At 39.2% G+C, this 23,652-nt stretch overlaps 1 protein-coding gene and 1 non-coding gene across 2 annotated transcripts; both read left to right on the top strand.

Moving 5' to 3' along the window:
• Positions 1–218: 218 nt before the first annotated feature.
• On the top strand, positions 219–12,605 carry marco (macrophage receptor with collagenous structure). The gene is made up of 17 exons (XM_017692227.2): positions 219–441; positions 1,087–1,185; positions 3,960–4,069; positions 4,672–4,795; positions 5,874–5,945; positions 6,612–6,683; positions 6,790–6,879; positions 7,487–7,531; positions 7,702–7,782; positions 7,883–7,945; positions 8,722–8,817; positions 8,902–8,946; positions 10,385–10,438; positions 10,582–10,617; positions 10,935–11,021; positions 11,125–11,286; positions 12,156–12,605. The coding sequence occupies exons 1-17, from the start codon at positions 327–329 to the stop codon at positions 12,284–12,286; spliced, it is 1,482 nt and encodes a 493-aa protein (XP_017547716.1). The 5' UTR covers positions 219–326; the 3' UTR covers positions 12,287–12,605.
• Positions 12,606–17,700: 5,095 nt separating this feature from the next.
• LOC119263645 lies at positions 17,701–17,802 on the top strand. The gene has a single exon (XR_005130427.1). It is a non-coding gene; the product is annotated as a U6 spliceosomal RNA (small nuclear RNA).
• Positions 17,803–23,652: the final 5,850 nt, after the last annotated feature.

The following is a 23,652-nucleotide window of genomic DNA, read 5'->3' as shown; positions in this document are numbered from 1 at the left end:
TCATATCCATCTTCCAATGGAGTGTCTCCTGTTTAAGCAATACTGAAAAGCAAAACGTTCCTTACATGTTAAGGCTCCTTGCTACGTCTTAGTGAGTTCCTCTTTCTATGAAAAACTTTTAAAGAATCATCACAAACATTTTTTTATACCTTTTCACAGTCAGATGACTTCTATTTTGCAGAGTCAGCTTGTGGTTTCATTTTTATAGCTGGGGGAAAAATGTTAAATGTAGACTTGCATGTTTGTGTGTACGCATGTGTGTTACTGGTGTTGGATTCAAAAGATAAAGTCTCACCAACTCAGGAGCAGTGACTGTAGAGGAACAGATGGAGACAGAACTAGATGCAAAGGACAAAGTCACTATTTTCAGCAAAGAAAACCCTCTTTATGACCTCGACATGCAGTTAAACAGGGCAGGCCACTACGAATTCCAGTCTAATGGTGAGTAGCACATATTTTGCCCAATGTAGACTCTGAAATAATGTAATCATTAGTGTCCAACCACATGTATGAGAATTTAGAGTATGTTCTATAATTATTATATACTAAATACTACTAAATATCCAATTGCTACAAAGAAATTAACCAGTAAATTGTATAAGACATTGGGAAGTATTGGCCCACATAACATCTCTTGCAGTTTAAGGTGTTAATCATGGTGCGATGTCTTCAGGACAAGTACTGCAGAATGTAAATGCTTTACCACCTCACATCACAAGTTCAATATTTCAGTCTAATCTATTTCGTTAAAACTGCAAACTAGTCTAGTAAAAATGCATAGTACAGATAAAAATCTCACAAAATGGGCAAAATGTTCTAGACCTGAAATCACATGATGGTGTGATTAAGTCCAATGTAATTAACAGGAAAACAGAAATTTGCGGCTATTTCTGTGCTAAAATTAAGGGATGCTCAATATTCCATAGAAAAGCCAATGATCTGTTTGAATTTACTCAAAGTTCAGAACATTTAGAAAGCATATTTACAGCAGGCAGGAATGCTGACCTTAGCATCATGGCTGAATCACTGTATATTTGATTTCCATTATCCCCACATCTATGTGCCATCTTCACATTCTTTCTGCAGATTCGAAGCCTCCAAAGTCTAGAAGGACCTGCTGTTTTCCAGCAATTATTATATTTCTGCTTCTGCTCACAGGAGTGAATGCCCTTCTAGCCTACAAAGGTAAAGAACTATCTGTGCATACTGATTATAAGTCACTTTTATCAGAAAAGCATGGATTATTTGTCTATTTGTAAATTGCATGTACTGAAAACGTACACCACAGAACGCACTATTTGAAAATAAACCATATTCATTAAATCAATAATTGTAATATTGGTGGATGACTTTGTGAGTATTTGTACAGTTTATGCTGATTCTGTATATACATTAAAATTGTAATATGTAACCTAATCCAAAGGATATACTATATTAATGTAGCGTCATTTGTCTACTTTGGGACTATGTGGGTTTTTTTTTAAATCTTTAAAAATGGGTTCAACAAATTTCAACAAAACAGGAAAACAGCACTGCTTTATGAAACAAAATGTTCTAGTATACATACATGATATAATTAAAAATGCAATTGTATATATTTGCCAGTGGCACAGCCAGAATTTTTTATTATGGCCAGCTGGGAAGCAAATGTCCCAGAGACATTACTATAGTGAGATTAACAGCTACCAACTAACCTTGCTTCGTAAGATTTTTAGTTGCTGACCCTGCATTTAATTGAGTAGTTAACTTATTATAACAGCTGACAGCACATCACAGCAGGCAACCAGACTGCTACCATTTATAGTACTATCTGCTGATGTCTAAGCCAAAAGGTTGAAGATTACTTTTCTTGTTGTTGTTTTTTTCATTAGTTTAGTTTTAGTTTATTTTTAAAAACATTTATTTTTAATATTTTTTTTTTAGTATTGAATTTTTTTTCTTTACCACCATCAACACTACTGCTAACCTCTCATTTACATTCCTATAGTCAGGAGGCAATGCTTAAAGAACAGTTGACAAATGACAAAGACATCTTTGACTCTGCACGAAAAAGACAAAGCATGTCAATGCCATGACCACTTCCTATTCCAGAAAAAACAAGTATTGTGGAGACTTGTTTTACATGTCTGTAGCCCAGTTTTAGCTGATTTTTAAATGCCACAAAACCACACACGATATAGCAGAGGACAAACTAATCATTTTGATGTTTATCAAAAGATGTATTTGCTGGGACCCAGCAGTTCAGTCAGATTGGATGTTGCAGTGCCAACCATACAGGCAACAGACATTGGTGGACTGAGTTCATGTCATCTGTAAAAGTTTTAAAATCAGACAGAGCACAAATTAAATAATGCCCTCTTTTGCCAAAAAACCTAAAAATCATGTTTCCTATGAGTGGTAATGTATAATATTACTGTAATGTACTTGTATTCTGATTACTGTCTTTTTCATGTGACTATAATAGAATAGAGGTACCTTTATTGTTTCTTGATTATGTACCACTGTTACATGTATTTGCTTACTACCAAACCTGTAGTTTAACAGTACTTCTACTATTAAAATATTGTCAAATAAAGACATTTTTAAGCATCATAAAGATTTGTTTCAGAAATGAATCTTTTACACTAGACAAAACCCAAAAAGCACAAGAGTGGTCACTGGTTTCAGATGCAAGAAAATCTGCCTTGATCATGACTAAATAACTAATAACATCATTAGAGTTATGTGTGTGTACCAGGAACTGGGAAGTAGCAGTCATTTCAGGATTTCTAGAGTAAATAAAGAACAAAGACAGAAAACTATGTGGAACAAACTGTCACACATATCACACATTTTAAACTTATTTTAATATAAAACCATGAAGTTATTTTATCAAATACATGTTTATGTTGTTGTGTCTCTGTGACATCTGGTAAACTGTTGAAATGTGTGCCAGTTTATAAATCATATTTACAGCAGCTAGAAGCTGTTACTGAGATCTTGACTTGGGAGATTGTAAGGTGGACGTTTAGCTGAGTAGCAGTGCAAAATTTTGATTAGAGTGATAATGAAGACACCTTTGGCCAAATAGACAAATGTAGGTGTTTGTTGTGTTATTTTATATTTAAAGCATCCTGTGTAATGTTCACCAATTTATGTTTAGTAACCCAAAGAATTTATATAAGAGGGAGTTATTAAAACTCAACTAGCTATTATGCACATGAGGGAAAGCGAGGAAACTGGCATAAACAACTGTTTATTAATCTAGACAATGGGATTCATCTGAGAAATTGTACTAGAGCTGGGCTGAAGAAACAAACGCAGACTAAAAAGTGGTAAATTAAAATACTTCAATCAAAGTGGGTGGATAGTGCAAGCTAGTACAGGCCAATGTGACATGGTGACATGGGTCACTGTAATATACTGATGAATAACAACACCCCCCACTTCTCTATTTGCAAAAAATGACAGCACATCACTAATTTTAACACGTAATGATTGTGCATATAAGCCATGCATACATCTGACACTGTAGTCTGTCACTGTTTACTTACAATATATAATCAGCACCAACTCTCCAATTTCTGCCAGTTCACTTTGTGATCATTCATTAGTCAGAGCAAAAAAGCAGAATTAGCAGGTACTTTTTCAATAACACTGCTTGTCTGTCGTCTCTATTTTTTTTTTCATCCACTTGCTGTGGGTTTATGGTTACCTATGATTTAGGCATTAATGTAGTTACACAGGCCAAGTCTGTCAGTGATTTGTCTAACTTAGCTCATGTTATAGATGGTTTGAGTTGACGATATGCATCATTCTTTGGTTGAAAATTTAGACACATTATTACCATTTCTATTTCTATTACCATTTATTTTATGGTGTGTTGTACTTTCAATGGCTCATATTCTATGTACTTGCTGCTGTTATAATAGGATGATTAGGATATTTTAAGCTGTGTGTGTGCGTGTGTGTGTGTGCAGTCTTCACTCTGGAAGCATTTGTTCACTTACGACTGGCTGAGGATCCCACAGCAGAGCTGCTCAAGTCTTCTTCTGCTGGGCACCACCTGGGCAGCTCCCCTCTTAATCAGGTAATCACACACATCAGTAAACACACATACACATGTACTACAGTACTACTGTCCGAAACCAATATCTGAGATTCAAATATCTGCCAATTTGAAGTACCAATGTCGATACTACCTATATCTAAGCTACCTACTTGATTGGTGCCTATAAAATGCTTATACCATTTCACTTTTTAAATGTTTTGCATACTAAGAATGCCATTTACTGACTGGATAACTTAATATTTGAATGGTTTCAGAGCTACAAAAAGTCACTGTTTTCTTTGGCATAGGTTATTTTTAAATGCTTAATTAAATTTTATCAATTGAAATCTCTGTTGTTTGTGCCTTTCCTCAAAATATCGGTGCTACAAATTTTGTGGTTTGCATTTTCACTACTGTTCACTTTAAGTGTAAAATAAACCCACACCACCGACATGTTGCTTACTTGGTTAAGCTTCATCTACTGGTGCTCAAGCGAGCCTTACTCAGTAGTTAATTAGCTCATATTATTGGTGTTTTCTTTCACCAATACTGATACTGTTTTTAAATATCAGTACTGGTGAAAAAATGTGCACTAACATGCACACACAGATTTCACTTAGGGAGTTATGTACTTCCAATAGGCTTGCTTGTCCAGCCTGTGTGGAGAAGAAAAAGCTTTGGAGTCAATGATAACACAGATACACCTGCTCAATTCCACTGCCCACCAGCTACAATACCAGGTGTATAGCATCAACCAGACAAAAGGTGAGACACAAACACACAGGGCCCCACTACACCAATACACTCTCAGAAGAAAAGCTATGAAACTGTCCCTGGGGCAATACCCCTCTTGTCGCTGGTCTGGTACCCTAGAGGGTACATCTCAGTACCTTTAGTCAGGGAACATAATTGATCCATTGTACCTTCTAACAGTAGACTGTACAAACTATATTAATGAACTAAATTCTACTGGTTGTGTACAATGTTAGACATACTGGTTAGTATGGTAGCGTGTAGTTTTGGAAGCAGCCTCTATCCTCCAGGGCCAGATGTGATCTCGTAACAAGAACATCAGGGGAGAACCATGAAAACTTTTGAGCTAAATGTGTGTGGGAATGTCGATTTATTAGAGTGGGAACACACTGAGGTATTTCTAAACCAATACTCATAAAGACAGAACCTATAGTATGGGTGATAGTGATGCTTGTCAGTATTGTCCAGTGGACAATAAGCCTGTCATTAGCCCATGAATATGCACATATATTCTCATTAAAGGATCATGTCTGGCACTGCAAAACTCACACACACACATAGACAGACAGACAGACAGACACACACACACACACGTTTATCTTGCTATAATTGTTAGGAATTCCAAAGGTTTGGAATGAATTTTGTATTACTGTAACAAAATAATACACCTAAACCTTACCCTAATCTTAACCTTTCAGACAATTTTATGCTCAAGTGAGGACAGGCAAAATGTCCTTACTTGAGCAAAAATGTCATGATGTCTTATAATTGTGAAGACACATGGTCCTCACAAGTATGGGAAGACAAGAACACACATATACACAATCAGTATGGTTCTAGTGCACTTTATGCATAAATGAATAATATATCTAGCCAAGTTCCTGTGTAGATATTTGATATTTATTTTGTTTAGAAAATAAATAACATTTCAGAAAATTGTTCATTTTGAAGTACATTTCTATTGTCATTATCAGAGGTTATTTCATTTTTTTGTTGTACGCACTCTGACAATCTGGAAAGTACAGATTAAAGACCATACCATAGGAAACAGTGATTCATTAAGGTCCCATTTCTCTTGTCTGTTCAATAGCACTTTCTGGACTGCCGGGACCACCAGGACCTTCTGGACCAGCTGGCCCTCCAGGGCTTGTTGGGGCCAGGGGTAAGTTCTGTTTTCAAACATTGCAAAATACCACCATTATTCATCAAAATCACCACATATTCTACATGTCACACTCTCTAAAGCCCTAATCTCTAGTACTGCACCAAATTCCCTCAGTTCCCCAAACACAAACAGTGGGGTCTGGTTGATATGAACTGCAAATGGCCATCACAAATATAACATGTATAGATAGCCTTTACACCTACAATGACTGGTTAGAGTAACCAATCATTTCACATTTAACTCTACCTACCACTAATCTTACCCAAATATACTTTGAATGACACATCATACATCATATAACATCATCTACCACGTTCTTTGTGGCTCATCTGTTCATTTTTGCTTTTGCTCCCTAAAATGCATGTGTACAGCTCCCCCTGCTGATCATTTAATTCATGGCCACAATCCAATATTTTCTCTGCTTTGATTTAGCCCAAGTTCTCCTAATTCCTGAGGCCGCACCACAATAGGTCTGATTAGCCTTGAGTTTGCTAACAGAAAGCACAGCAAATATACATGTTCTATGCTTATTAAAGAGGCTTTGACAGCATTGACTACTCTAGTAGTAAAAATGCCCTGCAAGTGATGCCTGATTAAGGATTAAGTAATTATACATTCATCTACCTTTAGTTAACCATGTTTCCTATGTCTCTTTTATCTCAGGTGCTCCTGGTGCCAAAGGTTCAGATGGAAAACAAGGAATACCAGGAGATAAAGGAACCTCAGGATTGCAAGGTCAGTGTGTGGAAAAATGCAAAACCATGAACTGACCTTGATATGTTTTCAGGACTATGGCACGGCTGTATTGTACATAACAGTCACTATGCAAATGCGTGTGCAGGTATGCCAGGAATTCCAGGTCTCAAAGGGGAGAAAGGAGAGACCGGTGTTGCTGGGCCAGTAGGACGACCTGGGAACACAGGCCCACCTGGTATTAGAGCTTGATGCATTCATCAATCCATCTTAAATAACCCAAACTGTTACATTAAGTAAGACTCTGGCTTTCTAGTGAACTAAATAGCCTTGAATGAATAGTAAGTTTATAACATTAATTTCTTTGACTGTTATTACTGCTGCAAGCTCTACTGCCATCAGACATATTCATAGAATCAGAATCAGAGTGGCATCGACAAGCATTCATCCAGATAGCCTACCAATATAATCCTGTGCTCTTATGTATAGGCTTCATATATGCAATGCACATTGACTTGATCATATGTGTCTGACATCACTGCATAACATTAAAATCTAGTGCCACAGTGGCTGTTGGGTATCAGTCATAAGAAACGTCTTCTGTTCACCTGATAACAAAACTGAGAGTAACACGCAGTTGATAACTGCTTGTGACTGGGCCTTTGTAATTTGTAATATCAGCACAGTGTCTAATATTATTAAACAGAATATAAATGGTGACTGTTCTGTAGTCAAATGTCTAACTGACTTAAACAGCTGAAAGTCCTTCCAAGCCACTCAGTCCGAAGCTTTTATAAGTACAAAACTAATCTTCATTATCTAAAGTCCTGTATTTATCTCTCTAGGTGCCACTGGTATCAAAGGTGATCCAGGACAAATAGGACCACCAGGTGTGTATTTATTGTTCTTAAATACTTCTCAGTGAGCTCAGCATTTGTTTAGATCTCACTGTATTTTCAGCAGTTTCACGAGCCCTGTGCTTGATTATGAGGTATGTTTGAAAACATTAACACACCATACATTAATGGTCTAATCTCATCTCATTGTTTACTTTCTCCAGGTACTCCTGGCTTGAATGGTAAAACAGGTCCACCTGGACCTCCTGGTGTTACTGGGGCACAAGGGATAAGTGGAATTCCAGGTAATTTTGGATAATATTGGTACTTTCCCACTCAAAAGCGTACTGCATAATATTTATCTCATCCTCTGAATGCTGAGTCTCTTTTACACCTCCCCTCTAGGGCCTTCAGGATCGAAAGGGAGCCCTGGTGTACAAGGGCCACCAGGCCAGGCAGGACCTGCAGGTTAGAATCCCAAGATACACATAAATCACATACAGAAGTTAAATTGAGGAGCAGGGTTGGCTTTCTTGAGGATATATATTCTAGAAAAATTTCCATCACTTACATACACAACAGTTGTAAGCTCATCCTGAAATGATGAGCAACTGCTGACACTCTTAACATTAAAGTAAACAATACAATGCCTAATGACCTCTTTCTGAGTGAGTGGCATACATGCATGCTCTGGTGTTAAACATTCCTCAATCAATCATTATTTGATCTACTACAAAAAATTAAAAGTGAACAATATAGAAGCTTCCGCATGTTAATACAGCCTCAGTCTACAAGGCATTCCAACACGTTTCCATGTATCTGCCTACATGTGCTGCTCCCATATTCTAAACTTCAGTGCATTTTTGAATGGACGCTCAAACTGGGCATTGTCCACTAAAATGTGCAAGAAAATATGCAAAAATGCAATCTTGGTGGCTTAATCTTTCACAGTTCTCTAGGTCATCACTAACATTTCCAAGCCTTTTGATCAAGTTTCTCTTTTTCTAGCATTTCCATGCCTGGACAATTTGTCAAAATCTTTCCAGGTTTTTCAGTTTTCCAAGACGCCTGTGAACCTTGAAAAGGAAGTGAGACAGGTGTTGAAACAATGTGACATGTTAAACATGTCCCCCACAAATGACTAGAATTAGAAACATACATGCAACACTCAGCTTGGTGTCCTAAAACAGCAGACTTAAGTTGAATCTACTGACTGAGATATGGTCTCTCTGTCAATCTCTCAGGACCTCCTGGGGCCAGGGGGCCACAGGGACAGCAAGGCCCATCTGGACAAAAAGGATCAGCTGGAGCAAAGGGCGACAGTGGCGCTGCCTCTTCAGGTAGTAACAAAGCAGCCAAAGCGGGTATGGATGCATGATACACAGGTCTGAGCTTTGAAAATGACTTGCTGTTTTTTTTTCCAGGCCCACCAGGTCCTCCTGGACCAAAGGGAGACAGAGGATCACAAGGTAAATCAGCAAACTTGAAACCGAATATCACATAATAGACATGGAATTAATGTAAACATTAGGAGTGGGAATCTCTTGGCACCTCACGATTCGATTCGATTACGAATCATTCAGAGGGCTGCGATGCGATTATAAAACGATTATTGATGCATCTTGATGCATGTTTTTTTCTATACAGGATCTCTTTTTTTCTCACTGTGTGATGACTTGGTACTTTTAAAGCAACGTATTTGTAATGATCCATAATGAATTTACTTCCATTATCTTTTATTAATAAGTCAATGGAAGTGATGTAGCGAGTGAACTAGAAGGCTCTCATCTCATTCACTGCTTTTGTTTGGAGCTCATTAGACGCTGCTGCCACTCATCTGAGATAAATTGCGCAGTTACGGTGAAATAAGATCCAGTGATAATGGACGTCCACACAGCACGTTACAGCCGTCCGGCCCGTTTTCTTTAGCGATTATATAACTTGGTCATGTTGTAGAGAGTCTGGGGTCACCGTGTCAGTAAAATATCTGCGAGACGGGACGTGAACAACACAGCGCAAAGCCCCGTTTCTCAATGAACTGGTGCGCAGACTGCAGGTCACTTAGCAACACAGTCTCTCGTGGCTGGTAACGAATGAAAAGGCAGAGAGAGAGTTAACTGGCTAAGACGAACATTTGGAGACAAATGGACTTATTCTCATTTATAAACGGCGCAGTTTGTTTCCTGAAACGTTAAATTAGCAACGAGAGACTGTCAAACACTAAAAAGTTGTGAAGCTGAAGTCGCTTCTCTTTCGAATTTCCCCGTTCCACCTTAAATGGTTCCTCATTTACGTTCGGCGCCTCAGTCAGAATTTAAGTTGTAACGGAAAAATTCGAACAAGAAGCTGGAGAATGAGAAGCGACTTCAGCCTCGTAAAACAGCCAACGATGAGAGACATTTTACAATAAGCTGCTCTACTTCTGAGGAAAAGTTTTCTGGCGGAGATGGGAGGAAAGCGGCTATAGCTGAGATAAAGCTTAAAGCAGGGCAAAGTTCGTGTTTTCGTTCATAATTTTTAGCCTATACTAGGACATTAACACACCCTGAGACATACTGGGCATTAAATGTTGTGGCTCCCAATGTGGTTTGACGTTTGTTGAAAGGATAAAATGCCTCTTCTGAACATTTGGTGTTGCGACTCCTGATCTAACCTGGCTTTAATGCAGAGGGTCGAGTTTCTCTCATGCAGTTGTGTTTGTGTTTCTGTTATGTGCCGCCACAGACTGTCCGGCCGCTGCACTTACCCACTTCCAAGTTCCGCCCTTTGCGTTCCGATTTTTGACGTTTGTGAATCGATTCAGAATCGCTCACATCCGCATTGCGATGCATCTAAGAATCGATTTTTCCCGCACCCTAGTAAACATGCAGTTGGTGAATGCATAACTATATTTCATATAATGTGCAGGTCTTACTGGTGTACCAGGAACTAAAGGGCAGCAAGGCAGTAAAGGAGACACTGGTGAGTGTTTCTTTAAGAATGAGATATTACTATATATATCATATAACTCTTCAGTTAATCTCTACTATATATATCGATATAACTCTTCAGAATCCTCATTTGAGCTCAGAGAATTATTAATATTTCCTCTTTTAATCTCACAGGAGCTCGTGGTTTGTCAGGACTAAAGGGTGATATGGGTATGTTTAGGAACATCTTTGTGAATGTGTGTATAACAATTATGAAGTAATGACTTGACAAATTACTTGTCAAAAGCATATTTTGTTCACTGATCCAAGAATTCTGTGAACAGAAAGTTATTAAATTATAAGTAATGCATCGTAATTGTATATATACTTTTTTATTAACATGTTTAACTTGTTATAATCTCTCTTTCGAAATGTGACTAATTCAGGATATTTATTTCAGCTTTAGATTTGTCTGTCATTCAGGAGAATGTGGTGTATCAGAACAAAGCTTTTACCATGCTCCTTTGGTCCATGTTTCTGTCCTCCAGGTCTTAAGGGTACAAAGGGGGAGAAGGGATCTAATGGACTTCCTGGCCTTAAAGGAAATAAGGGCGAGCCAGGTTCTCAGCCTCAACGTGAGTATCTGATGTGTCCTCTTCCCTTTGTTTCTGTGTGGAATATGTGTCTCCAGTGTGACGGTACAAGTAATAAATGTCCCTCTCTTGTGTGTCTCATTAGCTGTGCGTTTGGTGGGCAGTGCAAATAGGGGTCGAGTGGAAGTAATGTATAATGGGGAGTGGGGGACAGTGTGTGATGACAGCTTTGACACTTTGGATGCCACAGTGGTGTGTAAGATGCTGTCTTTCCAGAGAGCCGTGACTGTCTACAAAGCACCACCAGGTGAGTCACCTCAGCCTTTTAGTGTTGCTTCTTATTTAACAACACAAGTGAAAAGTAAGGGCCAGATCATGACTTGAACTTTCCACGGTACCTTTCTTATGTTAATTAAGAAAAAATACACATCTTGCACAGACTACAGACACAATGTGACATTGCACCAATTCATCACTTATTAAATTATGATTCATCACTTAGCATAGTGTACCACTAGCCCAATGTCATAAACCTGCCAACAAGATGTAAATAGGTTTTGGATTAAATCCAGAAGGATGTAACAAATCCATTAGATTTATTAAAGTAAATGTTCTAGTGGCTGTGCTTTCTTTTTTATTTCTGTATTTCTTGAAATAGGTTTTTCTTGTAAGAATAATGTAGAAAATAAAGTATAGCTACAGTTAATAACAATCTCTCCTCAGACCCTGCTATCCCCATTTTTGTACAATTCAACTGGTAGCTACAAACTGTCCCACACCTTATGGAACTATGGTCTAGCTCCTGCCACCCTTGCTCCTTAGCAGAAGCCAACTGCTAAGCATGGAACTAAAGTGCTCATCTCAGGATAGAGGCCAACTAAAAAGGCTAACTAGTGTCTCAGATGTATAAATGAGTCATTAGTGAAGACATTGTGGAATGTCTGGAGTATATCAACATAAAGTAGGCCACTTCAGGCATTATGTCAGGCAGGAATTGTCAGAAACAGAAGCAGCCTTGGGGACAAGATGTTTTTTTGTTTTTTGTGTATTATTTTTCTTTCACATGAGCTTCTTCAGCTAGTGGACAGATATGCAGCGTTTCTCTGCACTTCAGCAGGTGCGGTAACCAAACCCTCACTGGTCTCTGAACATGATGTTCCGTGTGTTGTGTTTTAGGAACGGGTCGTATCTTGCTGGATGAGGTGAGATGTACAGGGACAGAGAGGAGCATCTTTGATTGTCCACACAATGGCATAGGACAGAACGACTGCAGACATGATGAAGATGTTGGAGTGAGCTGTCTCTGAGACCAACACATGCAGCTTTGAGAAACAAACACCAAGAATGGAGATGCATGCTGTACACACACATAAACATACACATACATACATACATACATGCATACATACATACATACATACACCAGCATATAAATCTGATTGAATGTTCAAAAAATATTTAAGGTTGATTTTTGTAAGTAAATAAAATGTTTATTATGATTTGTTTATGTTTTGAAGTTATTATGATGACAGTTATGAATGCCTATTCTCTCTCCATATGTCCTCTCTTCACTCTCACATGTTGATGAACTGGTGCAGACTAAACATATTAAATAGCAAATTATCATTCTGAGGACTTCTCGGTTTCTTACACTATCTGACATCTTCCCTGGAGATCTTCTCTTATCTTCTATCTCTCAGGCTTTAACGTGACATCTATCTGTCTGTCTGCCTGTCTGTCTGCTTCATTAACTTGGGGGTCTTAGGGGTTTTACGGTCACTCTCAGAAGCAGTGTGTGTGTGTAGGTGTGTGTGTGTGTGTGCGTGTGTAAGGGGACACTAATAAATAAATGATACAGTCAGTGACAGAATAAATAATGAAAAAGAGAGAGAGAAGCAGATCGAGAGAAGGGGACAGGTGAAGTGAGGTCATACTGCAGGCAGCATTCATATTGAGCTCTGCTCTGGTGAATAAGTGCAGAGTGAATATCAAGTTGTCAGTTGAGTGAATCTGCAGGATGGTGTTAGGATCTTTTATGAATTATAATTTGTGAATTATAATCTTGATTATTCAATGTAATGGAGCATAGATCATTTTCAATAACTGTCCTTGATGTAAAGACTACCTAACTTAAAGAACATAATGACACAGAAGGTAATGATTTGTGCTGTGGAGTCACTGACTTGGTGTAAGGAGATGGGGCTCCTGCTCTGTTTAGATACAGGGACAATGCTACAGCGTTTAGCAATTATGTGTGGTGCATATCAGTGTATGTTTATGGTTTTGTTAAGTTTGCACTTGGTGTGTGTCTGTTTGTGTGTATTTTTGGGCCTTAGCCACCTGTCACTAAAGTGCTAATCGGCCTTCACTGCAACCTTTACGCCAAACAACCCACTTCCCAGGCTCCCCATAACACACAGAACACATGCGCAAAAAATTCACCAAACATTAACAACAATAGTAACACGACAACAACACAAACAGTCTGCAGTCTTGTTTTACAGGGGTGGCAAGGCCACGGCACAGACTTTGCATATCGCACCCCTAAAGTCCCTCTCTCTCCAGCAGCACTGCTGCATCTGATCCACTCAGACCAGTGCAACACAAACTAACACACCACCACCATGTCAGTGTTACTGCAGTGCTGAGTATGATCCACCACCCAAATAGTACCTGCACTGTGAGCGTCCATGGGGGTCCTGACCACTGAAGAATGAGGTAAAAGGAAGATAACAAAGTATACACAGAAACAAATGGACTACAGTCTGTAATTGTAGAACTACGAAGTGCACCTATAGAGTAAGTGGAGCTGATAAAAAGGACAATGAGTGTTGAAACAAGTAGGTGGTTATAATGTTATGCCTGATCAGTGTATATCATATCCGTTGTGAAATGAGCTTGAGCTTAGTGTTTACCTGTACTGTGACCCCCTCTGCATGATGGCGTGTCTCTTCCGGTGTGTTGTATCCTTCAAATCACTGCTTAGCAACAGTTGCTGTCCGCCATTTATTTTATTGAGCGTTTAGATCACAGAGCACCATCATTTTCCATATCTGGTTAACACCTGGTGGAGCTGATAAAATGGACAATAAGCAAAGAATCATAATGTTATGCCTGATGGGTGTAGATATGATAGCATAAAATTTCAATATCATTTAGTAAGTTTAAAGTTTAAATGAGTGTTGTTTAAACAGTAAGTTTAAATTTTAAACTTACTGGTTTTAAACTTAAAGCTATTAAGTATCACTATAATACTTCACTACCTTTCTAGTTGAAATTGAACTCAATGTTTTGGAGAATTTTTTGTAACATTCTTTGTGCTTTGGACAACTCACAAACAGATGAATCTGACTTTTGCAAGCACGCTCAAAGAATATTGAAAGAAAACTCAGTCAGAAAGTGGTTAAGGACTTGTATACATATAAGTGAATTATCTACTGTTGTCATCAGAACTTTAGAATGATAATGCTGATTTTGTACTTTTTGTCGAACCTCCTTTTTGAGCAGTATCATTTCAGACCCCACACAGCTTAGCCTGCCTGTTCCACCCTCTGCCATTCATACTGGAGCATGAGCCCAAACCAGGGTCAGGGCAGCTCTAGCCTGGTATGCTAAAAGTGACTGAGCTCTTCATTATGACCGATTCTGGAGATTATGCACCTGTTAGCAATGAGTGGTGTTGAAGTAGCTGAACCTACTAATTAGAAGTGTCTAAACAACATACCTCTGGCCCAGTAATTGAATTTAATTGAGAACCATTTGTCACTGTGTTTGCACACTGTGAAATTAGACCTCTGCATTTAACCCATCCGTGCAGTGAAACGCCCATATACATGCACATTAGTGAACACACACACTAGGGGGCAGTAAGCAGCCCTATCCATGGCACCTGGGGAGCAATTGGGGGTTAGGTGCCTTACTCAAGGGCACTTCAGTCATGGACTGTCAGCCGAGGTGATCTTCTGCAAATGTGCTGTGCATGTAGGCTGATCTGCATAAAAGCTCACATCTTGTAAGGATCACCTATTTCTGGTTAATAACACATCAACTTCTGCTTCAGGTCCATAATCAGATACTGATGTTATGAGCACTGAAGAGATAATGATGTGTTTCATCCCTAGTACTGATTCAGTCAAAGTGTGCAGTATATTTTAACACTTTACCTAACCCTAGCCCTGGAGTACACCCTTCCCTGAACATTTTCACACTTGTTAATGTGTTGATTAATTGAATCAGGTGTTTTGTGAATATACATAAAAGCATATGAGTTCCCAGGAGAGGGGACACAAGAATAGCAGTTTCACCTATGGGCTAGTGCTCCATCTAGTGGATCATTTTAATAATACACCCAAATACTGGAAATTCTGAGAACTGAGACATGAAAATTTCAGAATCTGAGAATTCTGTAGTATACACACAAATACATTAGGGTTTCTTAATCCTGCTCTCTGTCATGCATAGTTCTCTGCCCCAGCACACCTTATCCAACTCATCAGCTGATGACCAAGCCCTGAGATGGATTAGATATGTTGGGGCAGTGAGGATCAGTGTGTTTAAGAGTACCAGAAGTCTATGGATCATTCCTTATTGAGATTTGCTGTTTACTCAATATAACATATATGAGTAAACATTATTTGCTGTATATACACTTAAAGCTAGCAAAAGATATTTCTCTTGAAATTAATTTAACTGTTCATAGCAAGGGGCAGCATGGTGACGTGTTTTTTTTTTCTTTTGGCTATACATTGAAGACATTTGAACTTGATATCACAAAGTGAATATGAACTGATAGATTCAAATTTCAGCTTTCATTTCCTGATTTATACTGATAGGTGTTGAGCACCTTAGAACCTAGCACCTTTGTCAGGAGAGCAAAAGTATAATAACAGATAGTCTTAAGATAAATGAAAGTAAATAACACTAATTCCAATAATTGGTTGCTTATCATTTGCTTGAATTTACTGCTTTAATTTGCTGACCTACAGCAGATTCCTTCAGTTCTTAATTGTATTGGTGGGTTCTCCCTTCAGTCTCCTCTTCAGGAGGTGAAATGCATGTTCAATTGGGTTAAATTCTGGTGATTGATTTGGCCAGTCTAAAACCACTTTTCTCATTTTCTTCCACTTTTCCCCCAGATGAAGTTCTTTGTTGTATTTTCCATGTGTTTTGGGTCATTGTCTTATTGCATCATCCAGTTCCTGGCATTCTGATTCTTACTGCTTATGGTTTGCATCTTGTAGTACAGCTTTTATATTTCTAAGAGTCCTTCTCGAAGGGTGGATTGTGATAACTTCATTCCTGTCTGTGGAGGTTGTTGCTACTGACTGTTGTTTTGGGGTTTTTCTTCACAACTCTTACAGTGTTTCTGTCATTAACTGCTGTTGTTTTTCTTGGCTGACTTGTTTGATGTCTGGATGTCAGTGGTTTCTTTCTTTTTCGGGACATTCCAAATTGTTGTATTACCTATGTTCAATGCTTGTGCAATAGCTTTGACTTATTTTTCCTCTTTTCTCAGCTTCAAAATGGTTTGATTTTCTCCCATAGGCAGCTCTCTAGCATTAATCCTTTTTAACAACAAATGTTCTTCACAGGCGAATTCCAGGGTTCAAACCAATGGAAGACTTTCAGAGATATTAATTGTTTAAACAATCAAACTAGCAAAGCACACCTGGGAAACAACAAACCCCCTGTCAGTCAGATGGGAAAAGGGACGTATAGCACCACTAGCTTGGTACTTCATAAGACCGGAAATTGCAAAGGTGCTAGTAGAAATGTGCATTGTTGTTGCAGTGCTTTGCTAATTTCTGTTTATATGAGAACTTGTAGTAGCCAGCTTGTTGTCTGATATACTTGAGAATGTTTAAATGTAGATTTTCATGTTTATGTATATTTTTGATGCCCTGCGATGGATTGGTGACCTGTCCAGGGTGTATCCTGCCTTCCACCCGAAGATTGCTGGGATAGGCCCCAGCACCCCCCCGCGACCCTGACGGAGAAGCGGCTTAGAAAATGGATGGATGGATGGATGGATGGATGGATGGATGGATGGATATTTTTGAGTTAAAGCGCACAGTACCCATGCTTTCACTTCGGTATAATTTCTCTGTCCTCTTTTCCACCCTGATTCTAAACAATTCAAAGCATTTTTTTTCATTTGAATTTAGAGTAGTAATACAGCACGATTACATTTTAGTTGTCCTGCTAACATTTCATTCTGTAATGATCGAATGTGGCATAACTGTACAGTACTGAACATACTTTTGCATAGTATGGTATATATGACTTTTTACATAACATTTACAGTATGTTACATTGCATAAATGTAAATTATTTTTATTACCATTTCTTATTTAAGAAATGTTTCAGTACTTTTGTTGAGAATAAATTTTGGAAAACTAGAATTAGTGAAGTAAGGATTTGGTTAGGCAAAGGCTACTTATAAAGTGTGTCCAGGTTTTGTGTTCAGTCGAAGTATAACAGGGATTTGATAGCATGTAGTAGTCTGCACTCCCAGGACCCGCAGGACCGACACAACTTTTTGCAGTGAAGGAGTAATTTTCAGTGTTACATGTGGGAGTGGGCGGGAAACCAGCCCATAGCAGGAAGGAGCAGGCCAAAGCCCACGTGAAGAGAAATCTCACAAATTAATGAATAGCCTAAATAATGTAGAAACATCATTAATTTTATATATATAAAAAATAAAAGATAACAGTAAAACAACTCGCTACGGCAGCACATATACTAAAATTGGATCGATACAGAGAAGATTGCATGGCCCCTGCGAAAGGATGACATGCAAATCCGTGAAGCGCTCCATATTTTTTGGGGGCAGTCGTGGGCTGGAGGTTAGGGAGCTGGCCCTGTGACCGGAAGGTTGCTGGTTCGATCCCCAAGGCCGACAGTTCATGACTGAGGTGTCCTTGAGCAAGACACCTAACCCCCAACTGCTCCCCGGGTGTCGTGGATAGGGCTGCCCACCGCTCCGGGCAAGTGTGCTCACTGCCCCCTAGTGTGTGTCTGTTCACTAGTGTGTATGTATTGTTTCACTTCACGGATGGGTTAAATGCGGAGGTGGAATTTCCCCAGTGTGGGATCAAAAAAGTATCGCTTAACTTAAATTGAAATCAAGAAGTCATTGTAAAGAGTGTAAAAAGCAATCAGTCACATGAACAGCACACAAATTCTCATATAGCTTACAGAGGTAGCAAATCCTCTTGTCCAATTGCCACAGCTGCTGAGCCCAGCAAAACTCTACAAATAACCATTCTGTGGTTTAATTCCCACTTTGTGTTTACTGGGAATAAGTGGTATATGTTGAAATTACTTCACAGTGTGCCTGATGACCATGACTATTGTGTTATTCCAGCAGAGGATAATGTATTTGTGAATAGACTGTGTCAGATATTGGATGTCTGTTTGCCTTGACTGGACTGCACGGGTGGGAGTGGGCCAAAATGTTTCAGTTGCAGGCGAGAGCGGGACTGAAAAACAGTCCTGCACTGACTTCAAATTTCATGCCTGCCTCTCCTTCCTAGAAACATTAGAAACATTAGTTTAGCTCAAAGAGTTTGCCTCATAGAAACAGAAGAGAGTGTATAGCAGACTCATATCTGTCATAAAGATAATAGCCTACAACTCTTATCAATGATTTCCAAGTAAGCCAATTCAAGTGTCAAGTCATGAATTGAAAAGTTCCATCCATCCATTTTCCAAGCCACTTCTCCGTCAGGGTCACGGGGGGGTGCTGGAGCCTATCCCAGCAGTCTTCGGGCGGAAGGCAGGATACACCCTGGACAGGCCGCCAGTCCATCGCAGGGCAGACACACAGACACAGACAGTCACTCTCACCTAGGGACAATTTAGCACACCCAATTGGCCTGACTGCATGTCTTTGGACTGTGGGAGGAAACCGGAGAACCCGGAGGAAACGGGGGAGAAACGGGGAGAACATGCAAACTCCACACAGAGAGGACCCCAGTCACCCGGCCAGGGAATCGAACCCAGGCCCTCCTTGCTGTGAGGCGACAGCGCTACCCACCACGCCACCGTGCCGCCAAATTGAAAAGTTATAGATGTGAAAAATGTCCCAGGTCTTATAATTGACCCTGACCTTTGGGAGGGATAACCAATGGGTTATTTATACAGAATTTCTCAGCAAGCCCTGTCCACCAAATGCATTCAATTGTACAATGAAATAGGGTTGGCAGCAGCTTGCAAAGACTGGTAGCTATCGTGAGATAGGAGGAAACTTAGGCAGCAGGTGGAACTGAAAATGACCAAAGATTGGGCAAAAATGAAAATGAAAGAAAAGAAAAGGAACTTATTAAAGTTATTTATGTTATAGTTCACATTTTTTACTGTTATGTTTTTTAAATGTATGTTAATTAAAATTCAAATGTATATTTAAACTTGAATAGCCTACACATTTTGGTATATACAGTTCACCTTTATTAAGTTATGAATTGCAAACTGTATAATTTCATAGGATAATTGCTCAAAATACTTGCAAGCATGGCAGCATGTGGGAGTGGCTTGAGCATGACTTCAGTCCAGAATACAACATGTGCTGAAAATCTTACATAGTATATCACTTTGATAAAAATCAAGCTTGGTCTCATTTGTCTGTAAAACCTGTTCCAGAACTTTTGATGCTCATCTCTGTATTTGTTTGTGAAATCTGGCCTTCTGATTACTGCTGTGTAAAAAGGCCAGTGTAAAACACACCAATGTATGTTCAGTGTACTTAATGTACTTCTTTACCTGATACTGACAGGGCTGAGAGCTCTAGTATTGTTATAACAAAGACAACCTGTTAACTTACATACGTTGACTCTGAAAAAAATCGTACATTGCCTCTTAACAGGTTCAAGTTTAAATAACCTTATATGTCAGTTATGAATATTTTCTGCTATCAACACTTCTTCAGCAAGTAAACTCAAATTTAAAATTTAAAATAGTTTCAGTTGAGCTGGTACTACTCTACTTTTTCAAGCTCTGTTTACCCTCAGTTCCATCAAGTTAACCTCTCATTTAATTATGCTTTGCTGCAAATATTTATCTGTGAGTAGTGCACTGGTATCAACTTTGAAACAGCTGCACGATTTTAGATGGATTCAGTGATGGTTGCATATTCGACAGCTACATATTGCCCTATGCATTTTTATACAGTAATGAAAATAATAAAACAAGAGGGATTTCTGAGGACTCCAAAGGCCTTAGGCATTTTTGCAATTATACCTCCAAACTGTTTGGTGCTTATGTTCACGACCTGAAAGCATACCTGGCTACAGGCTGACCTGGTAAACCTAAATACAAAACACCAACTTGGTGAGAATATGCTTTGATAAACAAATAACTTTATACAAAGAGAACTAATTAAAAATTAGAAAAAAATTAAATTAACACAAACTAACAAAACTGCTAAGAATGCTGGGAAACTTTTTGGGGGCTCTTCCGACTTGATTTGTCTTAGTAAATAAAGCATTATACAAGAAATAGAATTTGATTTGCATTAGTACGTTCAACAGATTAGCAGATTATTTTTCATCAGATAGCCAACTTAATGCAATGGTTTCTTTTTAGCAGTGCACATAAGCCTCATTTTAAGCCTAGAAAACTTTAACTTGGCAGATTTTCAGACTAGAAAACTAAATGCTAAAGGAGGAAGATTCAGACAGGTCAGAGCATAATTGGCAGAAAGTTTCCAAAGCCAAAACAGTTTGAATAATATCTAGAAACCCATCTTAAAACACAGAAAATGTATGGTATTCCATTTAAGTGTGCTATATTGGACAGGGGTGATACTGCATCAAAGCTACACCCTCAACACGCCCCGAGACCCGCGCTTCTTGACATCTCACTGCCCGCTAGATGGCGTGAAAGGTTTGTCATGAGCTTTGGTGCTTTGTCCATGAAGAAAATCTAGCTGCAGCCAGTTTATTGCTGTCAGCACAAATGCGTTGACCTTTTCTAGAGAAATGACTTTTGTTTGTGCTCTAGTTCTACATTTCTATGCCAAGACTGTAAAAATGATCCAGGCTGAGTGTTGAAGAAAGAGTTCGCAGTCAAATTTACACTGTTTCACCCTGAACCCAGGAGGAATTAGTCAGACAAGATGCACTGGTTCTATGCTCACAAAGTCTACGTCACCAAAACAGTTTAAACTGATGTGTTATATTAGCCTCGTAGCTCAAGCACAAAACTGAAGATATAAATGTGTAAAAACTGTAAATTGTGGTAATCCGCTTCCCTTAAGTCCAGTCCTCGCCCTTCATTTTACAATACATAATATCTTACAATACATTCTATATTATATTATATTATATTATATTATATTATATTATATTATATTATATTATATTATACTTTTCAAACCAAATCCTCTTCTGCAACTAAGAAACGTAGCTGATCCTGAAGCGTTTTTTAAATTGCATTTTGTGATGCTGATAATCTGCATGTTAAATCGTCGTTACACGGCATGCGGGAGTTCGTCAAAGCATAAAGAACACCTAATGTAAATGTGGTCAAACTTTTCCACAGTCATGCATCTAGCGTGCTTTAAATCTCTCTGCCAGCTGCACATGAACTGTCATAAAGCCTATTATGCTCAGGAAAGTAGAAATAAAAAATATGTAGCATGGGACGAACAGATATAGATCTAGACAAAGCCTAAAATACAAAGCAGGCAGCGATGACGTTTGTTTTCAGTTCAATTATTTTCGTGTAGGTTCATACTAAGGTCCACTTTTTCATCTGTCCGTCTACAGCTGACTGCGCAGGACTCATACCGTCGTTTCCAAACATTGTAAAGAACGGTTTGAATTTCATACTGAAATAAAATAAAATAAATAACGTTCTCATGTGTAACTCGTTCAAATGAAAGGACATAGAGACCAATGAATGCTTATGGAATTAGAACAGTATAAATATGGTGTATTTCTACAGTAGAATAGAATAGAATAGAATAGAATAGAATAGAATAGAATAGAATAGAATAGAATAGAATAGGTGGATGTTTACTCGGCAGGTCACGTCTGTTTACTGAGCTATTGAACAGAGTCACACGTGCGGATCACGACTGTCACGAGCCCAGTAAGACAATGTTCACAGAGCCGCAGTAAACCATGCACGGTACAGCTTATAACATTAATATCATCATTAGCCCACCAGCATCTTACACCAGAACAGCGACACACTGCGTTATTAAACCTGAGCATTAATGCTTCATTAAACATCCCGTTTGCCTTTCGCTTCTGAAGACATGACATTTGTATTTATTCAGGATTTCTCAAATTGTTGCTCTTTAAATTCTATTCATTCATTTTATGTGAGTATATAGAATAATAATTAAAAGAGCATCCCTCCCGTCTCATGTCTGATAGCAGTATGCGCGCGCCTGTGTTTCGCAGGCTGGCTGAGCTGCAGGTTCGGACTGGGTCATTTCAGCGGAGCGCAGGAGAGAAACGTGTTCGTCCGGCCAGCGGATTTAGCGGTAGCTGTTAGAATGGAGTCGGAACTGAAAGCGGCATTTATCATCTTTTCATTGCAGGAGAAAAAAGCTCCTTAGCGAGCGCTGAAATTAATCACCGAACGTTTAGCCGTCAATTAAGTCATTTATGTAAATGTTGTCTGTGCGGACCCCCTGGGCCAGCGCGGAGCGTCGCAGCGCTGTGGCTGCGCTTTTGACGGTGGGGGGCTGTATTCAGCCCGGTATGATGAACGCCCAGCTGATCGCACTGAATGCGGGGTAATTAAAACCTATAAATTATACCGGGCGGATGAGCTCGGCGCGCTCTATCCTGCAGGAGAGATAGCGGCCCTTAAAGCGCCTGAATGGAACCGACGGACAATGGAGCCTCTACACAACGAGCCGTAGAGCCCTAATTAGAATTTAATCAACAGCGCGGCTCCCTGGATAGAGTTTTCAGGCCTGGCCCACACGGGGACAGCGTGGAGCAGCATGGCTACTTCTAATATTTCTCAAGCAGTTTATTACGATTAAGATGGTGTATTATCACTAATGGCAGGACTACCACCCCAAAGCACCACCACCACCACCCTCAACAACAGCAGCAACAGAAGTAACATTTTAAAAACTATTTATATGCACATTGTCGTTTGAAACTCTCATTATAATACAGAGGATATAGAAATTCGAGCACACAGAGTATCATTTTTAGATAAATGTAACTATAGATATAGAGATGGGGTTTATGAACAGACGCTTATTTTACACAAATATATTTTTCACTTTTTTTTTGTTTGAGATTTAATTCCCCAATTAGAATCTATGTGTTACAGTTTATTACGCTAATTAGAGCCCCCCTGTGCTTAGTTATTCCATTTGAACAGCGCCCGTCAGCAGGGGGATTCTAGGATTTCTGCATGCTGGGGTCTCTTGCTCTGTTTGGAGACCGCGTTATTTATTCCTCCTGCTTTCCGACCAATTCCAGTCAGAGAACTGTCTGTAAACATGATCTGCTAACCAATTCTACTGCAGGAGGCGAGCACACAGCAGCCAATCCCCAAGCAGGAGGGTGGTGTTTGGCGGAATATGGGTGGGAATTAACACTTAACGCCTCTTCGAACATGTCTGGATGATGCGTTCTGCATGGAGAGAGAGAGAGAGAGAGAGAGAGAGAGAGAGAGAGAGAGAGACCGTGCGCAAACAGAT

The sequence above is a fragment of the Pygocentrus nattereri genome, chromosome 6 (genome assembly GCF_015220715.1).
Source record: "Pygocentrus nattereri isolate fPygNat1 chromosome 6, fPygNat1.pri, whole genome shotgun sequence".
NCBI lineage: Eukaryota > Metazoa > Chordata > Actinopteri > Characiformes > Serrasalmidae > Pygocentrus > Pygocentrus nattereri.
Note: the sequence above shows the minus strand (reverse complement) of the source record. Positions and strands in the feature narration are given on the sequence as shown.